General features: G+C 39.6%; 4 protein-coding genes across 7 annotated transcripts; 3 read left to right on the forward strand and 1 right to left on the reverse strand.

Annotated features, from left to right (window-relative positions):
* Nucleotides 1-2,168: 2,168 nt before the first annotated feature.
* On the forward strand, nucleotides 2,169-7,005 carry LOC140798188 (probable protein phosphatase 2C 39). Of its 4 annotated transcripts, none has more exons than XM_073151951.1 (6): nucleotides 2,169-2,423; nucleotides 2,518-2,618; nucleotides 2,751-2,855; nucleotides 3,506-4,758; nucleotides 4,859-5,123; nucleotides 6,638-7,005. In XM_073151951.1, exons 4-6 carry the CDS (start codon nucleotides 3,595-3,597, stop codon nucleotides 6,763-6,765), a joined length of 1,557 nt encoding a protein of 518 aa, XP_073008052.1. In that variant the 5' UTR covers nucleotides 2,169-2,423; nucleotides 2,518-2,618; nucleotides 2,751-2,855; nucleotides 3,506-3,594; the 3' UTR covers nucleotides 6,766-7,005. The 4 variants fall into 4 exon arrangements, with proteins under 4 accessions (XP_073008052.1, XP_073008054.1, XP_073008053.1 ...); XM_073151952.1 differs by having other exon boundaries at nucleotides 2,188-2,354; XM_073151953.1 differs by lacking the exon at nucleotides 2,518-2,618 and having other exon boundaries at nucleotides 2,169-2,354.
* A 1,511-nt stretch (nucleotides 7,006-8,516) lies between these two features.
* On the forward strand, nucleotides 8,517-10,108 carry LOC140798189 (WD repeat-containing protein LWD1). The gene has a single exon (XM_073151955.1). It carries the CDS (start codon nucleotides 8,734-8,736, stop codon nucleotides 9,823-9,825), a length of 1,092 nt encoding a protein of 363 aa, XP_073008056.1. The 5' UTR covers nucleotides 8,517-8,733; the 3' UTR covers nucleotides 9,826-10,108.
* Nucleotides 10,109-15,268: 5,160 nt separating this feature from the next.
* On the forward strand, nucleotides 15,269-17,762 carry LOC140798190 (glyceraldehyde-3-phosphate dehydrogenase A, chloroplastic). The gene is made up of 4 exons (XM_073151956.1): nucleotides 15,269-15,517; nucleotides 15,655-15,774; nucleotides 16,349-16,892; nucleotides 17,022-17,762. Exons 1-4 carry the CDS (start codon nucleotides 15,476-15,478, stop codon nucleotides 17,522-17,524), a joined length of 1,209 nt encoding a protein of 402 aa, XP_073008057.1. The 5' UTR covers nucleotides 15,269-15,475; the 3' UTR covers nucleotides 17,525-17,762.
* A 4,196-nt stretch (nucleotides 17,763-21,958) lies between these two features.
* On the reverse strand, nucleotides 21,959-24,097 carry LOC140797893 (probable BOI-related E3 ubiquitin-protein ligase 2). Its single transcript, XM_073151584.1, has 4 exons — nucleotides 23,715-24,097; nucleotides 23,490-23,563; nucleotides 23,075-23,400; nucleotides 21,959-22,981 (listed from the first exon to the last, which is right to left on the reverse strand). Exons 1-4 carry the CDS (start codon nucleotides 23,768-23,770, stop codon nucleotides 22,403-22,405), a joined length of 1,035 nt encoding a protein of 344 aa, XP_073007685.1. The 5' UTR covers nucleotides 23,771-24,097; the 3' UTR covers nucleotides 21,959-22,402.
* Nucleotides 24,098-27,017: the final 2,920 nt, after the last annotated feature.

Below are 27,017 nucleotides of genomic sequence, written 5' to 3' on the forward strand. Positions count from 1 at the left end.
CTATATTCCGTTTGTCACAGGCTCAAATAAACAAATCATATGCAAGTTCATCAGCAAATATTTTGACATCCATTCATAATACAACAGAGGTAGAGAGTAGTAGGTCGTTAGTCGTCACCCTTTCGGGAGTTCGATAGGCCAATAACATTAAGCTCTCAAGTCTCAATGGATAAATTTATTATCCACTTGCTACTAATTTACTCCTACTTTTCCAAACTGAGCTGCAGCAAGGTCTTCTATCTGCAATTCAAAATCTTGAGGCTTGCAGCAACTAATTCTCCCACCGAGGTTGCAGTGAATCCCTACCAACCCATACTATTAACCCTCTTAACTGTGTGTTAGTGTCAGTGTTAGGACAAACGAAGCTATTCTCCAACGAAGACGAGCCCAAATCACCATTTTCTGTACCTTCCTTTTTCTTGCAGTTTTTCTCTTTTTTTGTCCTTAGGTGAAGTCCTAATGCCACGAAGTAGAAAGTGAAAAGATCCAACTTGGCAGTCCAAACAGTACTACCACCCATCGAAAGTTTGAAACTATTAGTTAAGATATATTTAAGTTGGTTTTTGCTATAGCTTAATATAAAATCATATGGTTGAATTGACGTTTCAAAAATATTCAGGTGCTAGTGGTTGGTTCATTGCATCATATTATATATCGCGGTATTATAACAGAGCAGTATTCAACTGAAAGGGACACTAATGAAGGTATAATTAGTTGAAACTTTATTATATTAGTCGTTGCTTAATTCTTTTTTATGCCTCTGCTATTATATACAAAAGTCTCAGGAAGATAACATGGATGATCTCACCTGGATAATATTTTTAACATATTCAGTTCTAATTAGACGTGGAAGGTTAAACTACATTAATTCTGCTCGCCTGGCTATCACTCAAGCAAATGGTACTTAATTATTGCTGAGAGTCGCTTGATTATCGTAAACTATATATATATATATTTTTTTATTAACTTGATTGTTCTTTACTAATAACCACTAAATGTAAGGATTTACGAACCTTTTATACTAATAAACGTGAGAGAGATACAGACAAACTATTAGGTGATCATAGGTTACAGAAAACGGCATTCAAATAATCATTGAAATTTTAGCACATATCGAGTATCCCTATGATATCCCATGCATAGTGATTAGTAGAGAGTTAGCTATAACTTTTACAGTGCTTTTCTTTTAATGAAGTAAATTAAAACTTGATCCAATCTAAGAAGACTATAAATAGGGGTGAACCATGAGTACTCTTATCCCATGCATGTATGAAGTAAACAATAATAGATAGGAATAAATAAGGAGAGACGCAGGAAGACCAAGTTGAGAAGGATGAGCTCTTATCCTCCTCAGCCACGGTATCACTATTTTTCGTGATGAGCTTCCGTTTTAAGAGCACCCACGCATGATATAGATGAGAGTACTACATTTGAATTAGTCTAGTATTCAATTTAATTTCTACGATATTAATAATGGTTAAACTCAAGTTATGAATTTTTAAACATCATCGAATCGATGTTAAATATATATCTATAACGTCATTATTGATTGTTAAATATCGATCTCTGTCAACTTTGCTCCCCATGATGTCTCGTTTACTTTTTCATATTCGTTCTACTCATGTGTGTATTCTAATAATTATTTTTTCTTATAAGCACACCAAAATTAAAGGGAATCGTTCCAAAACAAAAACTACTCTTCCACACGCCTTTGTTTTTTTTTTTTGTTTTTTTCTCCAACTTAGATGCACTTCATTCCTCTATTTCACCTTATAACTTATCGTAGTTTTTTATTTATTTGTTTGTTTAAAACAAAATAAGAATTACAATTATAATTATATAATAAAAAATTACTTTCACAAATATAATGGATTAAATAAATGGACGGGTATGATGACCGTATGGTAGTAGTGGTAGTAGGCGTATGTATGTATGGCTTGGAGCATAGGCCGTATCAGTGACAGTGCATGCATCCAAATTCGAAATTCGATTTCGAATTCGACTTGGAATCTCGTTGGTATCTATACGACTATTATACCATACAATGCACATAAACAGACGCCTCGACTCGCCACATCCCACGTCACGATTTGGGGTTTCCTCCCTGGGTCCCACGCACCACAAACGGGGTTCCTCTTACGGTTTCTTTTCTTGTATAATTTATTGAATTTTTTTTTTTTTTTTTTTGATGGATGGAATCGAAGAGATGGCAGGAAACAGTCAACTCGATTCTTCCTCTAAATGCGATTTCCCTCTTTCTCTTCCCCTCCTCCGCTTTAGAATTGCAATTGCGATCTTCTCCCACCTCTTTCTCCAACCTACTGCTACTCTAGCTATTTCCAATCAAGTTGAGAGTAAGTTATCCCTAATATTTCTCAACCTACGCCTCTTCTATCGTTATTGATCTTTACTTGAGATTTTCGGTATGTTTTATTTGACATTTATTTTTATTTTTTCACTCCCTCTTACTTGTATCTGAATCTTTGTTGAATTTTAATCTTGCGGATTATGTTTCAGGTTTAGTATCTAGAGTGAGTTTTGTCATAGATAAAGGATGGGGAGGGTAGTGGAGCTAGATCGTTTGCCAACATTTTCCTTCTAACTAAATGGAAGCATTGGTAATTTATTTTTCTGTTTAGATCTTTGTTCGACGTTTTCATCTGATGTTTTCTTTTCATAGATATGCTGCTACTTGTTATTTATTTATTTTATTTTTTGATGAAAATATGCTGCTACCGTGTTGTGTGCAGCAAATACCTTCAAGGAAACCAAGTGTGGAAATTGTTGTCCCTGTTCTATTATGCCCTTATCCATGGGTTCATTCGTTAAAGAGAAGACCTCTGTTCTCATTGCAAGTAAGATTGGTTTCCGGGGCATTGTATTCTTGCTATCTTGTGTTTTTATAGCAGATAACTAGAGTAAAGGGTGGGAGAGACAAATTTAGGGAAGTTGGAATATTTATTAGTTCATAAAGATTATGAAAGAATGTTAAGCTTAAAGTTGGAATCTTTTTAAGTTAATAAGCTCAAGGGATAGCTCTGAAGGCGTAATATGATGGTGTGGTAGCCACAGGTGGTATCAAGTACCATTGCTGCCTAACGGGGCTTTACTTTTGTCTTATAGATATTTTCATCCATCTAAAGCAGTCAAATATATGACCTCTACATTACGGTATGCTTTCAAATTCAATGACCTTCTTCAGTTAACCCTGTATCAATTGCTAGTTGTATACCTTATAGGATGGCATTTTATTGTTAGAAATCTAGGTACTTTACCCTACATGGCTTGTGTGTATAATTAACTAGTTATTAACAAGGATGCATTACTTGCTTCAATAGGCAAAAGTGTTATGATTTTTGGAATGTGACTTGACTGTCCTAGTTTTGAATGTTTGTGTTGAGATCATATAGCATATTGTTGAAAAACTCATTTGTTAATCTAGGTTTTTTTAAATATTCTATCGTTTTCGTTTCCTAAAAAATACTCATATTGTATGCTTTTGCAGGCTTGGTTTTCCTTTGCATTTAAGTATAAAAGAGATTGTCAGTGATATACCTACAGTACGTGAAGCATTATAATTTTCTCTTCTGGAGCATGGAGGGAACTAAAATTTTTTCCAAGAGCAATAATGACCTTAATGTCAGTTTCGGCTATCAATGTAATCCCGAACAAAATAGTTTTGAAGCTGAATGTGAATATGAACTTCCTCCGGAGATTCAGGCTCAAGATTCCATGATAAAGTCAAGGAGTAGTTCATTTTCTTGTTTATCTGGTGCTGCAATTAGTGCAAATTTCACTTTAGCAAATACCAACATATGCAATGGTCTTATTCGTCAAGAAATCTTACCCGAATTGGACTCGCCAAATTCATTTAGAAAGATGACAACTTCTCCCTCTGTCTCGAGATTGGACCTATTATCGTCATCTTCCCAGAGCAGCATTTCAGCTGATAACGATGGCGTCGAAGTAAACAAAAACATATGGAGATCTGCTAGTGCCCCCACAAAGGTCGAATCTTCAAGTTTTCTCAACCCTATGGACATACAGATGGCTGGTGGAGCTGCTGGGGAAGATCGAGTCCAAGCCGTATGTTCGGAGAAAAATGGATGGTTATTTTGTGGTGTTTATGATGGATTCAATGGACGAGATGCAGCTGACTTTCTAGCTGGAACTTTATATGATAATATATCCTTCTATCTGTATTTACTAGAATGGCGTATTAAGCAGCAAAAGGATTCTAACGGTTCATGTGAAAATATGCAAGATAAAAGGAATGACATCAAAAGTGAACTAACATTGGCTATCAAGCAATCATATTTTGAAGATGGAGAAACTATTTTCTTCAAGTCTTTAGACGGAGAATTTTCCTCTGAATCTTTCCGAACTGGTGTCTTAGATTGCCTTAATCAAGCTCTCGTGCAAGCTGAGAATGACTTTATGTGTATGGTAGAGCTAGAAATGGAAGATAGACCAGATCTAGTTTCTGTTGGATCTTGTGTCCTAATTGTGCTTCTTCACGGTATTGATTTGTATGTTCTGAATTTAGGAGACAGCAGAGCTGTATTAGCTACCACTGTTGCTTCTGAAAATGGTTTATTACAAGCTGTCCAACTAACGGAGAGTCATACGGTTGATAATCAGATAGAGCATGAGAAAATTTTGGCTGAACATCCTGATGATCCTTCGGTAATCATTTGTGGTAAGGTAAAAGGGAAATTAAAAGTTACTCGAGCATTTGGAGTTGGCTACCTAAAAAAGGTAATATCTTTTCTATTAATTGTGTAAGAGCATAGCAAATTTTGTTTGATTTAGACTAATTATTGTAACTAAATTATTTTTTAATTAAATTCTATTGCAGAAAAAATTCAATGATGCTCTTATGGGCATTCTTCGAGTTCGAAATTTATGCAGTCCACCTTATGTTCATACAAATCCACATACTTTAAGCCATAAAGTGTCAGAAAATGATTTGTTTGTTGTACTCGGTAGTGATGGATTGTTTGATTTCTTCAGCAACGACGAGGTTGTGAAGCTAGTTTATCAGTTTATTCAGGAAAATCCATTTGATGACCCTGCAAAATACCTGATTGGGCAACTCCTACATAGAGCTGCAAAACATGCAGGTACTACAATATCATTCTTATTTCTGTCCATTTTGATTGTGGTGGTTTATTTGGATATAGTTCTTCATGAACTTCGTCTGATAAATAGATGTTATCTTCATCCACAAGTTAGCCTTTTCTTCTCATGTCAATGGAAATAGTTGCATGCTTTTCGTTATGGCTTAGATTCTCAGTGTAGTTTAGAATGCATTTATTTACAAGGAAAAAACTAGGACTAAATGATTAAAGTTATAAGAGAAGAAAAATGCCCTAATTGTTTCTTTTCGAGTTTCAAAGGCTTGTCAAATTGTTTCTGCATGCTACATTGTCATGAGGTTAGTCAAATGTTCTTCGCATTACATAATCTCAAGTTGGATTGTGAATTACTGCATGCTGTTTAATGCTTGATGGAATATTAAAGTTAATGATCTTTAATTGTTCTAGGGAAAATACTTTTGAAAACTTGATGAATATAAGATTGAATCTGGCAACAAATTCCTTCTGAGATAATTATTTTCTCTTTCATATATAAACAGATGTGCAAGAAAATGACCAGTTGATTCAATTATAGATACAACTATCCATGATTTAATATATACACCACTTTTACATAATTTTGTTTTGAAGTTGTTTCAATTCTTAACCTGATGTACATTGGCAAAATTTTGGGTCTTCTTCATAGGTGCCTCTATAGCCATGATCTTAAAGCCTAGGAGAATAGGTGTTTTCTTTAAGGATATCTACTTATGAGCAAAGGATTCTGTTGAATCTGGGATTGTACCAAACATTTTTTTATCAATGTGAGCATAATCAATGATTAATTTCATTAATTTGAGCTCTATCTTGACCTACATGTTGCAGAAATGTTCTTTTTAGCTTGTGCTTTTACAAAAACTAAACAACATTTATGGCTTGACTATTGCAGTTTCTCATTTATTTTATAAATTTCTTGTTCATCAATTGTTACTTAATATATGTGCATTTACGAAAGCAAGCTTCACTGGAAACTGGATTGAAAGTACATACCATATATGTACATCCTGTAACTTTATTGTTCATCAACAACCTTTGATTGTATTATGCTGCTACAGTAATAGGCAGATAATCTCATTAATTTGAGAATAAAACAGCCCATTGTTTTTGGCATGCATAGGCCTTCAGCACCGGGCTAGATCTCTATCGTCTGATATATGATGTTGTTGGTCACTCAAAAGATGAGAAATGAGGATTTTTTACAGCATGGGTTTGCATAAACATTCATAGACTGGAATTTTATTTAGATAATCATTGTTTACATCTAATGTTTTAAAGTCTTATAGTTACTAAACACACAGCTTGGGCAATACCTGACATCTACATGTCAGCTAAATCCCAAAGTTTGGTGCTAATGAATCTCAACAAGTGCTTCAACCTATAAACCGTTGACATATTATGTCGAGATGGTTTATTTCTATATTATTTATGAGTGTGAAAATGATTGCTTGTGCAATCTTACATCTTGCCTAAATCCTTATAATTTTTGGCACCATCTACAGGTTTCACAACTGAAGAACTGATCCAAATACCTGATGGAAGGAGGAGAAAGTATCATGATGACGTGACAGTTATTGTGATAATCCTTGGGAATAAGCAACGGACTTTGACAGCATCGACATCATCTTGACTTGTTATCAAACTTCTAAATTTCTCTACCATTATTTTGAAAACATTTTCCAAGTTAGTTGAAAATATTATTAGCATTATATTGATTGTAAGAATAAAATGTAAACTCTTGTCTGAGATGTCTTTGAAGTGCACAGAATTGCAGAAGTTATAAATGTTGTTTGTTAAACATCAATTTGTCCATTTTGAGGGCAACAAATCCCTGGCTTGAATTTTGAATAAAATCGACCATCTTCCTCAATTTGAGCAAATATCCTCTGTATTTGTAGTTGTCTATTAATTTGATCACTATAGTCTTTTCCTCTAATAGTGAAATTTCAATGCATTTTCATCCTAGGAACCAATTTAGCTACTTTGATTGCAAAGAAAGTTTCTTTCTTGCCAAATTTGCGTACTTCCATAGCAGAGGTACAAAAATACGAACCAATTTAGCTACTTTGAGTGCAGTTTTAAGACTTGACTACAAGAAAGCAGGTGCGTGCTCTTCGATGCTTGAGTTGGTACGATAAATTCTTTTAGCCAGCACTATGAGACGTTCTTGGTATCATTAATGCACTATATAGTATTGGTGGGTTTTCCAACAATTTCACTTCCAAATGCAGTGATACTTTGCGTTACTCTATTGAATATCTATACTTATTGCTGATATCAAGAAGTGTGTACTGGATGATTTGGTTTCGTTAGGAAATCCACTCAGTAGATGGCGACCTCCTCTTTGTGCCGAATAGCACCCGGATGAACTGGATCACACGAATCATCATAAAGATAAATCGCATATTATGTAATAACAAGGATCACATTAATGGTGACCCAATGCTTTTCCTATAATGGTTGAGGAATAGGTCAGCACTGCTTCTTCTTTTTTTTTCTTTTTGGATAGGCTTCGTAAGCTATCGGTTTGTTGCTTGCTGAGCATAGTATTACTTCTCAGATATGCCTGATTACTTGTCGATTCTTGCTTGGGCATGCATAGATATAATTGCAACAAACACCTTGCTTCCTCGCCCCCATTTCTTGTTAAGAGCTGAAGGGAGGACCCCCACAGTCTCCCCTTGCAGTTCAACGACAGCATGTTTGCTCTTCAAATATCATTTATCACCACCAAAGTATGAAGGAAGTAGGAGAGGATGGATATCTTCATTCCAGAGGACTACGTCAACAAGCGCCAGGAGATGAAGAGGAAGCAGAGGCAAAAGCAGCAGCTCCAAACACAGATGGACAACACTGGCATGAACTTAGTCATCTCCCACGGCTTTCGCTTTCCCGAGAGCTCCAGTGAGCTCACGTTGGCCTCTCCTGATGCTGCTGCTGCAACTGCCACTGCCACCAAATTCCCAAAGGCAACGGTGTAGAAAAAGATGCGATGACTCAACATCTCTTTGACTGGCTGAAGCCTTACTAGAGAATTCTATGGGTTCTACTTCTACTTGGCATTATGTGTGACCAAAAATAAATGGCTCAATGGATTGTCCGTTCTTCCGACTAAATTCAGAACTCGTCATTAGACATATGAACATTTTTGCTTGGAGAAGGCATGCTTCACTCTGTGTCAGTGCTCAAGATTTCCTCAATTTTTTATCCGATGATGTGATTGTTCTCCTAACATTTGGTAATTAATAATCTTAGGAGCTTTAGCAAGGAGTTATATATATATATATATATATAGATGTTGTGTATATTATTATTATTGGCAATAGTAATCAGTAGTGGAGAATACAACAGCTCCAACTCAGGCCCAAAAATGATGGAAGAGATAAGATGAGTAAGAGAATATCCCATGTGACGTGAGAACTGGACTACTAATCCCTGGCCCGATAGGCGATAGCCCAAAACAAAATCCTGTTTTGGTGTTTTCCTATGCCAATTTGCCAAACCCCTCCTCATTATTAAGATTACGATAATATAAACTAATATAAGACTTCCGGACTCTCACTCGAGATCGAGAGAGAGAGAGAGAGAGAGAGATTTCATGGGCGGGAGCGGCGTGGATCGAGAAACGGAGGGATCGGAGGAGCAGCAGAAGCGATCGGAGATCTACACATACGAGGCGCCATGGCACATCTACGCCATGAACTGGAGCGTCCGCCGGGACAAGAAGTACCGCCTCGCCATCGCCAGCCTCCTTGAGCAGTACCCTAACCGGGTCGAGATCGTCCAATTGGATGATTCCACCGGTGAGATCCGGTCCGACCCCTCACTCTCCTTCGAGCACCCTTACCCTCCCACCAAGGCCATGTTCGTCCCCGACCGCGACTGCCTCCGCCCTGACCTCCTCGCCACCTCCGCCGACTTCCTCCGCATCTGGCGCATCTCTTCTCCCGATGACGATGACGAAACCAACGGCAACGGCGGCGTCGAGCTCAAGTCGCTCCTCAACGGCAACCGCAACTCGGAGTTCTGTGGTCCCTTGACCTCGTTCGACTGGAACGAGGCGGAACCGCGTCGGGTGGGGACGTCGTCCATCGACACCACGTGCACCATCTGGGACATCGACCGGGAGGCCGTCGACACGCAGCTCATCGCCCACGATAAGGAGGTCTACGACATCGCCTGGGGCGGGGTTGGGGTCTTCGCCTCCGTATCGGCTGATGGCTCCGTCAGGGTTTTCGATCTCCGGGACAAGGAACACTCTACCATCATCTACGAGTCGGCCGACCCGCCCGATACGCCGCTCGTTCGCTTGGGGTGGAACAAGCAGGATCCGAGGTACATGGCCACCATCATCATGGATAGCCCTAAGGTGGTCGTGCTCGATATCCGCTTCCCGACCCTTCCGGTGGTCGAGCTCCAGCGCCACCAGGCCAGCGTCAACGCCATCGCGTGGGCGCCTCACAGTTCCTGCCACATTTGTACCGCTGGGGATGATTCCCAGGCACTCATCTGGGACCTCTCCTCTATGGGAAGTAGCGCCGGAGGACAGCAGCCAGCAGCCGAGGGTGGGCTTGATCCTATCCTCGCTTACACGGCCGGGGCAGAGATCGAGCAGCTGCAGTGGTCCTCTACGCAGCCTGATTGGGTCGCCATCGCCTTCTCCACCAAGCTTCAGATTCTCAGGGTCTGATTCCTGTATGCAATCCACATCCCACCTCCTTTTAGATTAGATCTGAGCTTCTAGCTAACTGGTTTGCTTCCTTATCAATCTAGCCTCTGCTGTTAATTTTTTGTTGATTTGCCTCTAGTTCTGGCAAATGTATCAGCATCTAAATCTCTTGTCATCTAATTACTGTATATCATCTATTGCTTGATTCCCACAGTGGGGAAGACTGCTTAACTGGATATCAACATCATAGTTCAGTTTAGCATTTTCCATTTCCTTCGGTAGATATATTTATCTTAATTTTGAAGACTTCCGAGTAACAATTTGGGATGCTTTTTTAACTATATTATCAGTTACCACACATTGTGAAGGTTAAGAGCTATATATGCCATTCCATGTTAAACTTTTAACTAGTGGTGCCACGTCATCTAAATTGAGCAAGGAGAAAACCACAACAACAGAAAAACGATACTTCTACAGCTCAATGATGCCTTATTTCCTGAAAGGCTTTTTTCTTAGTTTGCTCTAAATTCTTTTGAATGCCATATCAACTCCTCTTTATGCATTTTACTTATAAAGCTTTATAGATTTGTTCGTTGAGTTAAAGCTAATAGGAAAGAGAATATATATTCCTTGTTTATTTGGTTATTTCCAAAGTTAGATTAATAAAAGAGAGTTTAATTGATAGAATTGCCTTGTCTTCTCCTTTTACCCTCTTTCCTCTCGTCTAATACCTATCTTTGATGCACTAGATACTAGTGCCTCCTCTGTTTTTTTCTATAACTCTGTAATATCGAGACGCTAAGAGTAGAGAGACAGTAATATTTATTTTACCACGTTTTACCTTATCATTTAAGGTTTCATATTATCCCCACAATGGATAATCGAAGCAGAAAGTGATACAAGTTAACCTGAAAGTGGCAGGTAAGAGAAAATCATAGATGGAGAAAATAGGTACATGAGGGCCAAATATAAATGGATGGAACTGGGGCAGGTTGGTGGTGCTAGTGAAGTCGACCTTAGGTGAGGAGAGCAGAATTACATAAGGGGTACTGTGAAATAAGTAGGGTTACTATTTGGAGCTTTTGTTAAAATCTTATGACTCACAATATCGATCCTGCATTGCAAAGCAAAAGGGCTTTATTATATTCCATCCTTGCATCTGGGGAAATAAAGGATATGAGCTATGTATATTCACAGAATAGATTGTAAACCTTTGACAGCAAAATTTAACACAATCAAGTTTAATATATCTATCTCTATGTATGTTCAAGTAAATGGTTGAAGCACTAGTGCATAGGGATAAATCTCCTAGTATACTTAATGTTTTCATGATATGTTCCCTCTAAAACTGCAGACGAGCAAGTTTACATGGAAGACTCAACTATATAATGACTGATGATTTTCTGAGTTTCTCTTTGAAGGAAAAGAGGTTCTAATTTTTCTTCTACTTTGTCATGCCCAATTTTGTCACTTGCTTCTTGTCATCTAGTTGAATCTAGTGAGTTGGATCTCAGTTAACTCAATAACCAAATATGATTTGAGTGTACTTTTGGACAGCTATATATATCTTTCGTCATTTTGTGCTATGATTATTCAGATAATGCAAAAGAAATTGGAAAACTTTTATGGTCTACAGCTTGGTCCACAGTAGGATCCTGACCATGAGGATATAATATAATATAGCGAGGATACATGATGTGATGATGCGCACGAAATAAATAGAACGACTAAAATCAGCAATTATGCTAGGACCATAAGGAAAATAATTGATATTTTTATAGGCAAGGTGATAAGTAAATGCTTTGGAGTCAAAGCTTGTATCTTATCTTCATCCTCCTAATACACCCAATCAGATATAAATATATTTTTATTTACTTAAAATTTGTTGAGATATTAGTGCTTAGTGCGTCATTCAAAAATGGTGGGCATGCTTTCTATAGGAGGGACAAAAGGATAATCTAAATTATTTTTCTTCATCCTACTGCCTTATGTATCTTCCTCATAGTTCTGTGTGAACTTGATGAACAACAGAGAACTGATGGAATATCTTCAAGCAGGAAAAGCAGTGCAACTTTCATTTGTCATTGAATCTGTCTAATAAAGCTTAATTTCTTCTCTTTGATAGACTTGGGTCTGAAGGATCTTGCTGGTATTGTCATGTCAAGCTTTTAGGCATCATTGATTCGAGATTGGAAGATATTTACATAAATTAAGGAAATATTCATCTTCCAACAAGGTGGAGAGGTTTGATCCTTTGAGTATTAGCTTACAAGAATAATTTTGTTTTGTGTAGAGGATCTCTCTTCTTTACTTGGTTGATGTGTGCATTGGCATAACTAGACAGGACATTGTTTCCATAACATGTCAAATGGAACATGGAAAGTTTGTCAAGGATCATGAGAAAATGGAAGATCTGAGATGTGGTTACCTAGTATTGATATCTATGAAGAATTAAAACTTACGTTAGAAGTTCTTCAAATGATTAGAGGTCCAAGCTGGAGGAAAATTTCATAACTAATGATATAGTTAGAAAGTGGATTGAGGAGATAGGTTGAAATAAACATCACAAAGGCACCTTCCTTCTTCAGGGGATATGTTTTATGGTGTTATACTATTACAATACTAAGATATCTGCTATTAAGATCTATATAAACTTGCAGACATGTGACAGTATCACCTAGAGGAGATAACCTTATAATGCACTGTCTTGGTATTTACAGATGGTGAAGTTATGTCATGTAGTTGGACATGTTTCACTATAGAACATTGGGAGTAACAAAAACTGGAAGTTTGAGGAGGTAATGGACTTTGATTCCTATCCGCTTTTAGTAGATTTGTTGCACTAATGTGACCTTGGAAACCTTTGATGATGCTTAGAGATGGCAAAATTAATCAATTATATCTCACGTTTAGATGTTGAGTATAGAAGGTTGGGAGCTGGGAGTAACAAAAGTTGGAAGCTTGAGGTGGTAATGGAGTTTGATTCCTCTTCATTCTGAGTGGATTTGTTGGACTTACATAACCTCCTTCAATATCGAAGAACTGTCCTTGATCCACAGCTAAATGAAAAGAACATATTACTTCAGTCTGTTGTGAGTTCATCATTGTGTGAAATTGTGTATGTCGTTGGTTTACAGATCAAGTTTTTTAAAGAGAATTTTCCCCAAGTGCTTTAGTCTTATCTTGTTCTTCGTATGGTCTCTCTGGAACTAGAGACATTTTACGCCAACTGACTGCTGCATTGTGAAGTCTTGATTGCTTGCTTGATGTAGGGGCCAGTGGTTCCCTGATATTTGAGGAAGTGGATATTTCGGATATGTGTAGTAGGAAACATGCTTATTCTCTTTACTTGTGGATGGTGATGCATGCAATTTTCTTTCTCGGGTAATCAACAAGTTCTTTAAGAGCTACGCCACATTGTTTATGTTGAAGATATTGCTACATAACTACATAAAGTTGTAGAATGAGATGGTGAACAGAAATTATGCTAGGACCATAAGGAAAATCATTGATCTTTGTATAGATGAGGTGATAAGTAAATGCTTGGGAGTCAAAGCTTGTATCTTATCTTCATCCTCTTAATACTTCCAATCACCTATGAAGTTACTTTTGATTTACTTAAAACTGTTGAAATATTGGTGCTTAGTGCGTCCCTCAAAAATGGTGGGCATGCTTTCTATAGGTGGGACAAAAGGTTAACAGAGATTCTTTTTCTTCATCCTACTGCATTATAAATGCAAAACTAACTGCTGCCTTCTCTTGTACTTTTCTTTAGTTTACTCTGTAAGTAGATGCTACCAGGAAAAGAGAACTTGATATTGTAAAACCAGTTGGATTACGATAATATTAACTCCTCCAGCCTTGTGGGATCAACTTATTTGTATTATGCAAAACAGGTAATTGTTACTTTTGAGGACTTATTGCATCAGCGATAGTTTGACCATATAAAATAATTAGCTCACACAGCAGGTGATCCAATATAAATGGATAATCATGTTTCTCATTCTATAATTTATTGCAAAAAGTAGTCTGATATTTTTAAGGTTGTCAATATATATTTGTTCTGCTTACAGCAATTCAGCGGTTGTTAGAGCTGCTACCACAGTAGTTTAATATCAAATATCATTACTATCTGCCACCTTTACTATTCTTGAAATTCTTCCCTTTTGCATGTTAGCATCTCTGGTATGTCTACTTGTGCTGGCTCTAGTTCTTTAATCATGACCTTTCCCATATATTCAATGCTCAAGTCACCCATATGAGGTTCATATTTTCCAAATACGGTAACTCACTGACATAATATGTGCTCAATATACACTCTGAAATTCTTGTGGTGAAACTCTACATCTGTTCTGTTGGTATATCCATGTTAAAGTAATGAACAATTTCTACACTTGATCATCTGCATTTTGGAAGTAATAGAAGGTATTCGATACAGGCAATTGTAGGCACAGGTTAGCATGATACCTTTTATTGATCTGAAATGAGGTCAACTATGTTTTCGGATGGAGGTATCTGATATATGTGACAGTCTGCACAAGTTACCATTAGAAATTGCTTCTTTTTTTTTTCCTTCTTATCTCCCTGCGAGGTAATTCCTTATTTTATGTTTTGCATATTCGTTATAGATCAATATTTGCACATATCAGACTTTATCCATCTGAACTATATATACGTTGGCTGCTTGCACATCCCATTTCCAGTTGTGGATTCGTACTGTTTCTTGGATTCTTGAAACTTTGCCTGATTGTTTCCTGGAGTTGAAGCGACAAATGCTGTTGAACTTACTACCATTTAATTTAGGCAGTTTTGGGGTCTGTTTTGACTGAAACCATAACTTTTCATGCTATAGGAGGGACACTATAGACATGCACCTAAGTCTAAGGTGTTGATGACATGTTACGAATAAGTCGAAATGCCCCTAAGAAAGTAATTGAAGAGCTCGACATCTTTGGGTTTTTTGACCATGTACTCATGATATAAAACCTGTGCTGCTGTTGTTTTGGCTGATTTTGATGACCTGATGATCATTTAGTTGCTGAAGAATTAGAAGGAAAAATAGAACAGAGGTGGTTGATCTGTATCTATGATATGTGATGCATATAAAAGTGATTACACTTGTCACGCCATGTCATCACGTGTTGTAATTCTCCGTCACCGATTAAAGTCACATATCTTATACATAAATATTTGATGTATTCCTTCCAATTATCTGTCTCGTCACATCAAAATTAAATTGAATAAACTTTCTCTCAGTGGTTCCGCGTGATTGTAGTGTCATAGGAAAGCTCAAAGCGGCGATCATGAACTTGTGGATATCCTCTTCTCGTGTGTCTCTGGCCTCACAAACAGAATGCATAGCTTAATAGTATGAAATAAGATTGAAAGAGAGAGAGTAGAAAAGGCCCATATGGAAGCCCAAGCCCAGGCCTGAACTAATGCAGGAGTCCACTCAGAAGTGGGTGATGGAGGGAAGAAGCATTGCCAGCCATACGTTGATGGATATGCTATCCGTAATCTCATCTCATCTCTTCTCCCTCCTCTCAATTCCCACTCTTTCTACACACCACAAACCTTTTGTTATCGTCTTTGGGATCATATAAACCCACACACATCTCTTCTGCTGCTGCCGCTTCACACTCTTCCCTTCGATCCATCCAACAACCATCCCATGTCGTCGGCTACGCTTCTAGTAGCCAATGCCTCTCTTCAGGTCCTCTCTCTCTCTCTCTCTCTCTCTCTCTTGTTCTCTCTTTCATTAGTATACCTCCTCGGTGTTTTACTATGTTTGATCAATTCTCGATCTCTATCCTGTATAATGATGATGATGTTGTATTATTGTTGGTGTAGGCGAATGGAAAGGGACTGTCGGAATTCTCCGGCCTGAGGAGCTCCACCGGTGCTCTTCCCTTCAGGAAGATCGCCACATCGGATGACTTCATCTCCGTCATCTCTTTCAAGACCTCCGCCGTATGTTTCTGAATCCAATTACTTTTTCCGTCTCCCTTAATTAGACTCGGTTTAAGATGATCACAACTTGATCCCATGCTTGGCTCTGTTTCCGCTTAGTCCAAATGCATTAATCAAATAATTAGCGAAGAGGATGTGAGTAGCCAATTTGTTGCATACGTTGCCACTTCACTGCGAGTTACTTTATAGTCTGCTATAAATCATGCATTGGTTTTCTTCTTAGTGTGTTGTTGTATAGCTATACGTTGCCATTTTTATACGATAGATGACACGTAATCCAATCAATGGTTGGGGTTCTCCTCTTCTTTCTTTTTTCTTCTTTTTTTTTGGTGCAAAAGTAAGTGGAAATAAAATTTGCAGAGTAACGACCATGCCGTTTAAGTAAATTGATCGATAATTATGACAACTGTGTATCATTTTACGACAACTGCTAGCTGTTACGGTGTTTCATTGGTAGTGTAGACATGGAGAACCATAAGTTGTAAGAGAATACAATATTAAACAATGCATTAAGTCGCTTAGATCACACACTCTAATAAGATGAGATTGATTTTTGTTGTGCATGCGTACGTAGGTGGGAGGGAACGGGGTTCGTGGGCCGACGGAAGCAAAGCTGAAGGTGGCGATCAACGGGTTCGGCCGCATCGGTCGCAACTTCCTGCGTTGCTGGCACGGACGCAAAGACTCCCCATTGGACGTGATCGCCATCAACGACACCGGCGGCGTGAAGCAGGCGTCCCACCTCCTCAAGTACGACTCCACCCTCGGCATCTTCGACGCCGACGTCAAGCCCGAGGGCGAAGCCGGCATCTCCGTGGACGGCAAGGTCATCAAGGTCGTCTCCAACCGCAACCCCGCGAACCTTCCATGGAAGGAGCTGGGCATCGACCTCGTCATCGAGGGCACGGGGGTGTTCGTGGACCGGGAGGGCGCCGGGAAGCACATCGAAGCCGGGGCGAAGAAGGTGCTGATTACGGCGCCAGGGAAGGGGGACATCCCCACCTACGTGGTGGGTGTCAACGCCGACGCCTACAGCCCGGACGAGCCAATCATTAGCAACGCCTCTTGCACTACCAACTGCCTCGCCCCCTTCGTCAAAGTCCTCGACCAAAAGTTCGGTACGACGTTATTACATTATTCTTAACTCCAAAATTAAAGACTCAAAGTAACCAACCATCTAAAGCTAGTTTATGAGTTTTACGTACATTCACTATTAATTGTCGATCGAGTTGCATGCATGCTTCCAGGCATCATCAAAGGAACCATGACTACCACGCACTCCTACACCGGAGACCAGAGACTGCTCGACGCCAGCCACCGCGATCTCCGACGTGCGCGCGCTGCAGCCCTCAACATCGTCCCCACCTCCACCGGTGCTGCGAAGGCGGTGGCTCTCGTCCTCCCCAGCCTCAAGGGCAAGCTCAATGGGATAGCACTCCGTGTGCCAACGCCTAATGTCTCAGTGGTTGACCTCGTCGTGCAAGTGTCCAAGAAGACCTTTGCCGAGGAGGTCAACGCCGCCTTCAGGGAAAGCGCCGACAAGGAGCTGAAAGGTATCCTTTCGGTGTGCGACGAGCCTCTCGTCTCCGTTGACTTCCGCTGCACCGACGTGTCCTCCACCGTCGACGCCTCGCTGACCATGGTCATGGGTGATGATATGGTGAAGGTCATTGCATGGTATGACAACGAATGGGGTTACTCGCAGCGGGTGGTAGACTTGGCTGACATTGTTGCCAACAACTGGAAGTGATTTTGAGTTCTATTGATGCTTAATTTCTTTCTTCTTTCTTCTTTCTTCTTTCTTTCTTTCTTTCTTTCTTTCTTCGATTTTCTTCTCTCTTGTTGTGAATGTTTGTAACGATGACAACTCAGAGCCTTTTTGGTCCGTCATTGGGAGATCACAACGTAATCAATTGCAGTATAGCGATCTTGTATGTTACCAACTCCTTTATGTATCTAATACTATGAATTAAGGGAAGTGTTCTTCATTGTTGTTCATAAAATAAAATTAATAAACAAAAAATAAAAAAAGGTTTCTTAAAGCACTGGATCGAGCTTTCCTTCTACTTTCTTGGGCCGTCCATCCATTCATAGGTATTGCTGCATCCCGATTGCATATATTGGTGGGCCGGATCCAGTTGGGCTGAATTTTAAAAAAAAAAAAAAGAGGCCCATGATGAAACAACGACCTACTGATCTGCCAAGAATATATAAATATATATATGGCAAAGTAAACAAAGGAAACTATGAGTGTTAACTTTGTCTACTTTTTTTTTTTGTGTGTGTGCTTGTAATGAAGTGAAGGATGACAACGTACTTCTTCAAGAGCCGCGAGTAAGAAGAGATTGAAAAGGATTAAAGGATCGATCACGCTAGAGATCCTAACAATAATGGTGATCGAGTTAAGGGTCAGATAAATCAAGAGCCCGATGAATAAAAGAGAGGGACCCAGAAAGGATTGATGCAATGAAACCTCCTCCTGGATTTTTGCCGCATGGGAATCCAATTCCATATCATGCATGGCTTCCATCAGTACTACAACCACAATGAATTAATTGGATGCGTTTATGGGCTCTAGAGTTGAGCGTTACACATCGTTATCATCACACCTCTCTTATTTTTTTCACCCCCTTTGATATTTTTGGGCCCTGCATATATATATATATATATGCCCCATGATTCAGAGACCTTGATACCCACCATATATAATTTGATCCCATCTCACGCCCACCTTCTCAAATTGTGAGTGGTCCTTTGAGCATGATAGTGCCACCTTACAGAGATCATATCTATCATTAATACAGAAAAATGTCAAGCTTTTTGGAATGTCTATACATGTCTATTCCTTCCACGAGAGGTAAGTTGAAAATTTTTACATCACGAATAATGTCGGTTGGATGATCTATCACTTAATTGTTTTTATATGGGCTCAAAAGCTAAAGCTGTGAAGAAGACTTGTATGCTTAGCGTTTTCTTTTCTTTTCTTTTCTTTTCATTTGGTTGTATTATAGTTTTGATAATGAATAGTGATGGTGGTCCGGCAAGAACGTACAGTTCCCCTAATCAGGAAGAAGACATTAAAGCTCTGGGCCATTAAATTCCAAGCTACAAGACAAAAGGGGTTGTGGTTTGCATGATCGTCTATGAGGGAGATAGCTCCGTGGAGAAGGTGACAACTAATATTATTGTCTCTCTCGATCTCTCCCTCTCTCAACCTCTCTCTTCTCAGTAGGACAAGGAATAAGATAAGAAAGAGTTGCTGAGCTTGGAATTTGCTCTATGACATGTGTGGGCACTACAAACCTTTAAAAGAAATTAATTGTAATTGACAATTGGCCTGCATTTGCGTGGATTTTTTAAACTAGTCTTGGGGTAGTAGTAGACAAATGAATCTGAATTCAATGTAGCATGACTGCCATCTTGTTATCTTCTCGTCGACAGGTAGGTGGTGTACATGCAGTAAGAATCCATCCAGGGGCTTGCGATGAGTAGTCGTAGGACAAGTACTCCTTTTATATACATATATATATATATATATATATATATATATATTATTTATTATTTGGGACCGTGCATTAAAATCCGCTTAGATTCAAGCACCAGCAAGATAAGCAAAAGTTAGATGGTTATATCATCCATATAAGATAGATAGATGGATAGATTCCAAGAAAGAAATATAATAAAGTAGATAGCAGTTTGTGGGTGGCATCTTTTGCTCCAAGATATCTAATAGTGGGGTGCCTTGAAAGTTGAGACCTCCACATCCCCACAAGTTGTTTTCTTCCTCCTCTTCTTCTCCTTTTCTTAATCCTCCCTTGTTTCTAGTAATGCGATGGGATTAATTCTTTTAATTTGTGGCTTAAAATAGATCTCCCGATCCACTCCATTAATTAGACGTGGGCACTGGCCTAGCTTGTTTCAGCTGATCTCTATCAAGATATATATATATATATATATATAATTATATATGTGCTATGTAATTATTGTGCAAGAAGAATTCAATGGGGAAATTATTCAACTCTCAACTCTAAAAGGACACTTGATTGATCGATCTCTTTTGTTTTTAAAAAGAATCCTATCCCTGTCGTAAAAGGAAGCTGCTGCCTGGCTTGAAGGCTTGAAGGCCAGCAGCATAGTTGTGTGTGGGGGCCATCGGTACCCAATTAACTTCATTTCCCCATCCCCTAAAATTGGGTGGACATCCCACATTCCAATACAAGTAAACCTCAGAGACTTTGGTGGCAGAAAGCAATTAAAAGTTACCAAATTCTCTCTCTCTCTCTCTCTCTCTCTCTCTCTCTCTCTTTAATGCACTAGGTTGCGAGATTCTAAGGTGACTTCATTACCTTACTTTTCTATGCTATAAATTAAAGATAAAGAAGAAAAGAAAATTTAATAGGCGAGGCCACCAAATAAATAAATATAAATAAAAGCATGAATGGTCAACTGATGTACATCAATGTTCAAACAACCTGTGCACAAACTAATGGGGGCCCCAACTCCATCCTCATATTTATCAAAATCCAAGATAAAGCCAAGGCATGTGTAAAGTTTACTATTCACCTGCTTAGAAAACAATACATATATAAAAATAAACCTATATGGGTTGCTTGTCTTTATCTCAAGGCCTTTTCCCACTTCCTATGCAAAAAAAGATGACCAACCCCTCACTCTCACTTTTGTCCACATCCATTTGGTAATTCTTCCCTTGGTTGCATCTCATACGATTAGCTAGCTATACAAGTGGGTGAATAATAAAAGTAAACAAAAACAAGATTTTATTTTTTATTTTATTTTTAAAAAAAAAGAAAAGAAAAGAAAAGAATAAGTACTAGGTGAAAGTAAAGGTTCCGTTTTATATATAACCATAAAAAGCCAACATGGTAGGTTTGCCAGATAAGTTCCCTTTATTGCTTTCTCCAATTCACATGTCACTCGTGCTCCATTAATTACAATCCAAACAAGCATATACATAGATAAGGCAAAAAAGAAACGGATGGGTCGAGAAAATAAAGGAGTAGCTAGCACCTTTATTTATTTATTTTATTTTATTTTTCATTGGAAAAAAAAAAAGAAAAAAATTGGCATCTGATGCCATTACTTTGACTTGGTCCTTTCTACCCTAGTAGTAGTAGTCTTCATGGATTTTAGACTTTAGTGAAACAGAACAAAAGAAAGAAAGGAAAGGAAAAGAGGAAAGGGAAAGTTGCAGGTGGTGGCTTCCCCGCACTTGGAAAAGCTTGACAAACAATTTACGTAGGTACAAGTGAAAGTATAAGACGACAAAACTCATCTTAATTTACAATGCGGTGACTTAAATCAACAATGGATCGATTTATACGCCGATATATATAGACCTCATTGATTTTCGTTGCATTCTTAATTTTGATATCTCTGGTGGATACTCCGTACGGTAGTTTAAATAGTAGAGTTTTTAACTCTTTCTATCAATCAAACAACAAGGAAGACTTCCATGTCATGACGTGCAGTGCAGCAAACATCACATGCATATGTTGTCATGTTATTTCAAAGAGGTACGAAGCCATTTATACCAGAGGGAGCGTGCAATCATCATGCAGCGCTGTGGTTTACGTTTGATCGGAGCTGGTACTTAGTGTAGGTATTACGTAACATGCACTTTGTCTAATCTCTCCTATAAAAATTATAATCAATGCTCTAGATCTATAAATTTGCATAGATTATTAATGCGAGGCGTGCATGATGCACGACACACACCATGAAGCGTTCCATTTTATTTCACGAAAATCTCGGAGAACGGAGAAATAAAGAAATGGACAAAAGTAAAGTAGGGGAAAAATAAATCCCCCTTGGGCAGAGAGATGCAAGCATGCAGTCAGGTGGTGGTGGTGGTGGAGGTGGTGGTGGTGAGGTAGTGGCGTGGTGGTTTTCCAGTACCAATGAACCAGGCAGAGGCAAGTACGGAGTTTAGTGGTCCCTTCTCCTCGACGCCAGTAGCACCGGTACCACCCACCAGCTGCCCATCGCACTTGTTTGTAAATTATGTATATATATACATATATACACAAACAGATTAACACACACACCAATATGCATTTTTTACATGACATGACTGCAAACGGCATCATAGGCGCAGGCATGCTATACACCTATAAAGAAGGACTAGTTATTTTGAAGAGTGAAAAAGAATAAATGTACGAATCGGTTGCTGACGAGGAGCGGATCAAACTGGATAAACTCTAAACTGGCCCGTTTGTTTACACACCGTTTCAGAAAGACTTACAATGGGGGGAGGGGTTAGCTGCGTTACTCAATTACTCCATATGTACAGCAGAGACCTTTCTTTTACCCGAAATGTATACTAGCATGGTAAAAGGCCATCGAAATAACTGCCGTCAAAGTTTGTGCAACGCAACAGGTGAACCCCCCCCCGCCCCTCTAAAGTCCACGAACTAACCATAGAAACAAACAGGGAGAGAGAAAACGATAACTACTGGAGGAAACACCAGAACACATGGAAATTAAAAAAAAAACCGACTACGAGGACGGTTGCCTATTCGATGTTTTGATCCAAAATCCCAAAAAGAAGGTACCCCAGAAGGAAACGAAAAAAGAGAAAGAAAAAGAGACCTCTCTGAATTGGTGCGGATCATGGCATGAAGATGTAGAGGGAGGCGTTCTTGGTGGAGTTGCAGATGGGACACGCGTCGACCTTGGAGTCGCAGTCCTTGCATAGGCAGAGATGTCTGCAGGGAAGCAAAAGCACGCACACGTCCTTGGCGTTGCACACCTTGCAGGATCTCCGGTAACGCAACTGCTCGTTCACCTTCGCCACCCCCTTCTCACCTCCTTCGAAGCAGCACGATTCAGCGTCATCGGCGGCGGCGGCGGCGAAGCCACCCACGTCATCGCTATCGCCGAATCCCTCGGATCGCCGTACTTCGCCGCCGTTGTTGTTGCTGTTTATATTATTCTGGAGGACTTGCTCGAGGCTGGATCGGAGGCTTGAGACGATCGCCTCGTTGTTCTTGGCAACATTGAACCAGATCTGGTTCTCCGCGCTCATCTGCTGAACCTTCTCCTCCAATTCCATGTTCCTCTTGCTCGCGTTCTCCAGCTCCGCTTCCTTTTCCTTCAGCCGCCGCGCCGCCTTTTGCTCCACCGCCGATAGGAGCATGCGGCAGTGCCTCTTCCTCGCCTCCTCTAATCCCGATCTCAACCTCTCGTTCTGTAGAAATTCCAAATATCTGATCAGAATCGAAAAGAACCGATCGATTCAACAGAAGGAAGAGATTACATTAGATCGCGGAATTGAACAAACCTGGAGGCGGAGGAGGGCGTCGATCTCGAGTCTCTGGTGGCAGAGATGGGAGAGGAGGTCGTGCGCGAGCGGCCGACCACTGGTGGACGTGCCAACGGATTCGAGCATCCGGCTCTGGTTGTTACCGGTACAGCCGGTCACATCCGTCATCGAAGGTTTCGCCGGAATCGCCGACACGGCCGGGTACCGGAACGGCGCGCTGATTTGGTTGTGCTGTAACGGGGCCGCTGCCATGGTAGCCTGGTCTCTGCTTCGCTTCCTCTGTCCGGATGCATTGCAGGTAAGCTCGCTCTGGGGGTCGCTGAACACTCCGCCGCCGTTATTAACTGTATCGATCGGATTTTTACTAAAATCAATCCTCCAAATCATTGATTGGGTAAAGAGGTGGACGAATGGATAGGATGGGATCACTCACCGAGTTGGGCGTAGGCTCCGAGGAGGTTGCGATCTTGAAGCATCTGGAGCTCTTCCAACAAGTCGTTCCGAGCCCTGATGGAGAGGCAAAAGGACGAGAACAAATCCACTGAGACGAAGAACTAAATATATATTTGTATATATATATATATATTTATATAGGCGAGAAGAAGAGGAGGAAGAAGCGGTAGTAGTATCTTTGTTTTCTTTATTTTCTTTTCCTTACCTGCCGCCGAAGTCAGGGGAGAAAGCGATGGAGGGGTAATGGGCTTGCACGGCCATTATTTTCCCTTGCAGCGATATCGGTTAGAGAAGCGGAGAAGAGCAAGAATAGGGGAGATAAGTGGCGAAAAGGCGTTATGGGGGAGATAAGGGTGGTGGTTTTCCTTTATATTTATATATGTAGAGAGAGAGAGAGAGAGAGAGAGGTGATATATAAGTGGAAGGACACGTATGGCGCAGGTGCGCTATAAAGGGGACAAACTGATGACGAGGAGAGGCAACGAAAACGAGCGGACTCCACTCCTTATCTAACGCTCTAGGTCGCTCCTCTGTACTAAATTAATTAATTAATTAATTAATTGATGGAGATCTCATCGAGTGTGAGTCGGAGTAACTTTGTTTTTGTTACTTTATATATATATATATATATATATATTTATTATAGAGGTGGGTGAAGAGATAAAATAGAAAGGTTTCACTAAAAGCTCGCCGGTGAAATTAATGATCCGCAACGGACGGTCAAAGCAAAGGGGACAACGCACACGAGATACGAGTGAATAAAGAGCTCTCTCGCTGCATGCCAACCCACGCGCTTCTCATCTTTCTCGCTCAATTAATTTCTGTTTACGATGATGATGATAGAACGATTTATGTGGCTTTTAATTTAAGTTACTGCTACTGTTTCTAATTGGGGGAAATTTAAAATAGGATGATGGATTGGGCTTTCTCACCGACTCATAGTAATGTCACGTGGCAGCAGTTGGTAAAGTCGGATGGGTTTTCCGATCTGATGATGCGTTGCACCTCAGATTCCATCGCCAAACAGCAATTACCTTTTTATCGTATCCGCGGCGCTGGACCACTATGTTTGCCATTTAAACGTGATTTATTATGACAGAATAAATAAATAAATAAATAAAATAGGTCAACAATATTTGTACCCTATAAATAATACTATTAGGTATATATATATATATCATAAGGCATAAGCAGCAATCCATCTATCCGCGATCCTTCCACTTTACTGCATAAGAAGGGTTTAATTGGGTGGTAGATTGGATCGAGGAGGAGGAGGAGGAGGAAAGAAAGAGACAGGGAGGCAATTACAATTGTGTCTCTCGAAAAGACCCAAACGTCCACGTCAGCGCGGATGACTGTGCGTTCGTGCCTTGCCCACTACGGAATTGGATCTCAGTAATAGTAAGTAATAGTAGTAGTAGCCTATACCCCACCCATATGACGTGGTACTTGGTGCTCGGTTAGATTGGATTGGATCGGGTTCCCAAGTCCCCAAGCATCTCGGGGCCCTGTCATTCCCACCCACTTATTTACGTCGACTTTATATTAATCACGTTATGGGGGTGATCGATGGTTATATAGTAATACTACTATTAGCACTGTTGTATATAGTTAAAATATTAATATATTTGTGTAGGACGGAAGGTGGAGAGTACGTAGAGATAAGAGAGAGAGAGAAAGAGAGAGAGCACTACAAAAACTGCAATCGCTTGTAGTGTCGGGTTCTGCTATGACCAACGGCAGGTAGCAACAGTGTCCTTACTTTTCTCATCTCTATACTATATATATATATTATTTATATATTTATGTGTAGTTAATTTGTCACACATTTCAATGGCATCAGAAAGTTGAAGAGACATAGGAGAGGAGGGAATTATATATATAAATAAAGATCCAACAAGAAACAGATGGGGACCATGATGCCTCTTTTACGATTGCCCGTACATCACCACTGCTACTTTATGAAGGAAACTCTCATGGAGCTATGCGAGGTACTGCTCCTGGATCAGTCTCCTTCTCTCTCTCTCTCTCTCTCTCTCTCTCTCTCTCTCTCTCTCTCTCTCTCTTATTGTTGTCCTTGTACACACATCTTATATACACATATATATTCCCTTCACTCCTATGCTATGCTATCTTCCTGCCGACGCATGCCATATAATAACTATGGCAGTAACAGTAACAAAACAGCAGTACCTATATAGCTACCACTCTACCCTACATAGTACTGCTCAGATCTCTCTCTTTCTCTCTAAAGTAGTAGTAATAAAAGAATAATAATAGTATATGTTGGCAAAGAGTAGTAGTAGTACTACTATATCTATATCTATATATATATATATAAGTAAGAGAGAGAGAGAGAGAGAGAGAGAGAGAGAGAGAGAGAGAGAGAGAGAGAGAGGCACGCTTACGCTTGAGGACACTGCGGTCAATCGATAGTACCCCTAAATATCTTGGGGAAAACCGCCCCGGGGGAGTCAGGGCGTGACCCCAGGTGGTGTGGGTGGTGGGGTCAAACGAGGAGGAAACCCAACACTCATAATAATTCTTCCACACTAAAAGCAAAGCGAAAGATAAATAGTAAAAGCTATGTCACGTCTTCGTTGTACATATATATATATATATATATGAATATATCTCATCTCCCCATGCTTTGTTATGTTATGTTATGTTATGTTATGTTTTTATATATATGACCTCATCTACTATTCTGCCCCCTCCTCCCACTCTCATTCCTTGCTGTAATCTCTACTCTCTAATCTCTGATTTGATGATTCCCTTTCCCAAAATTGCTATGTATCGGTACCCATTCATGTATATATCGTATCGTCTCATATCATATCTTATCAGTGCATCTTGTCAGGTCTGGACACCACTGCTCATTACCATTTTCGACCTTACGTTGCTCATTTAATCCCACCTACCTATCACCTGTCTCCCAAACACTCATACTATATAATATAATACAACACTATGAGCAGCATCCATGCATGATCCATCCAGTCATCATCATATTATTTCCATTCCTTTATTATTATTTTCTTCTTCTTCTTCTTCTCGGTGTCCGGGAAGAAAATGTTGATCAAATTCTTTATAATAAGCAAAGATAATACGTAATTTTGTGTACAGCCGACGAATTGAATTGGATTACTATTTCCTTTATGTCATTATCCATGACAACTCAGATTACACCACAATAATTCTACGAATATTATGATAAGATAGAGACTAATTAAGATAATCGGTCGCAAGTTTGGAACTTAATTGGGTGACATATATAAGTTTGCTTGTAAAGTTCTACCTAATCCCGTGCTCCAATACCTCGATAGTTTCTTAAATAATTAGGTCAATGGAGATTGGTTTTAACATTGAATTGGGTTAGAATAAATTTGGTACAGCAAAGAGACGTTGATTAATTAGTGCACCTAGCCATCATGGTACGTTTTAAAGTTTCTAAGCTTTTCTAGATACTGTGTATTGGTGCTTAATTTCTCGATAAGTTTATTAAGTA

This window comes from Typha latifolia, chromosome 11 (assembly GCF_019914945.1).
Source record: "Typha latifolia isolate L0001 chromosome 11, TyphaL0001v2, whole genome shotgun sequence".
NCBI classification, from domain to species: Eukaryota; Viridiplantae; Streptophyta; class Magnoliopsida; order Poales; family Typhaceae; genus Typha; species Typha latifolia.

Bases quoted from the DNA above. Each gene is read 5' to 3' on its own strand.
- LOC140798188 (XM_073151951.1), top strand. From the start codon at position 3,595: ATGGAGGGAACTAAAATTTTTTCCAAGAGCAATAATGACCTTAATGTC. The intron at 4,759-4,858 runs GTAATATCTTTT...ATTCTATTGCAG, and splicing joins GAGTTGGCTACCTAAAAAAG to AAAAAATTCAATGATGCTCT. The intron at 5,124-6,637 runs GTACTACAATAT...CACCATCTACAG, and splicing joins TAGAGCTGCAAAACATGCAG to GTTTCACAACTGAAGAACTG.
- LOC140798189 (XM_073151955.1), top strand. From the start codon at position 8,734: ATGGGCGGGAGCGGCGTGGATCGAGAAACGGAGGGATCGGAGGAGCAG.
- LOC140798190 (XM_073151956.1), top strand. From the start codon at position 15,476: ATGTCGTCGGCTACGCTTCTAGTAGCCAATGCCTCTCTTCAG. The intron at 15,518-15,654 runs GTCCTCTCTCTC...TTGTTGGTGTAG, and splicing joins TAGCCAATGCCTCTCTTCAG to GCGAATGGAAAGGGACTGTC. The intron at 15,775-16,348 runs GTATGTTTCTGA...ATGCGTACGTAG, and splicing joins TCTCTTTCAAGACCTCCGCC to GTGGGAGGGAACGGGGTTCG.
- LOC140797893 (XM_073151584.1), bottom strand. From the start codon at position 23,770: ATGGCCGTGCAAGCCCATTACCCCTCCATCGCTTTCTCCCCTGACTTC. The intron at 23,564-23,714 runs GTAAGGAAAAGA...CCTCTCCATCAG, and splicing joins TCCCCTGACTTCGGCGGCAG to GGCTCGGAACGACTTGTTGG. The intron at 23,401-23,489 runs GTGAGTGATCCC...CGATCGATACAG, and splicing joins CGGAGCCTACGCCCAACTCG to TTAATAACGGCGGCGGAGTG.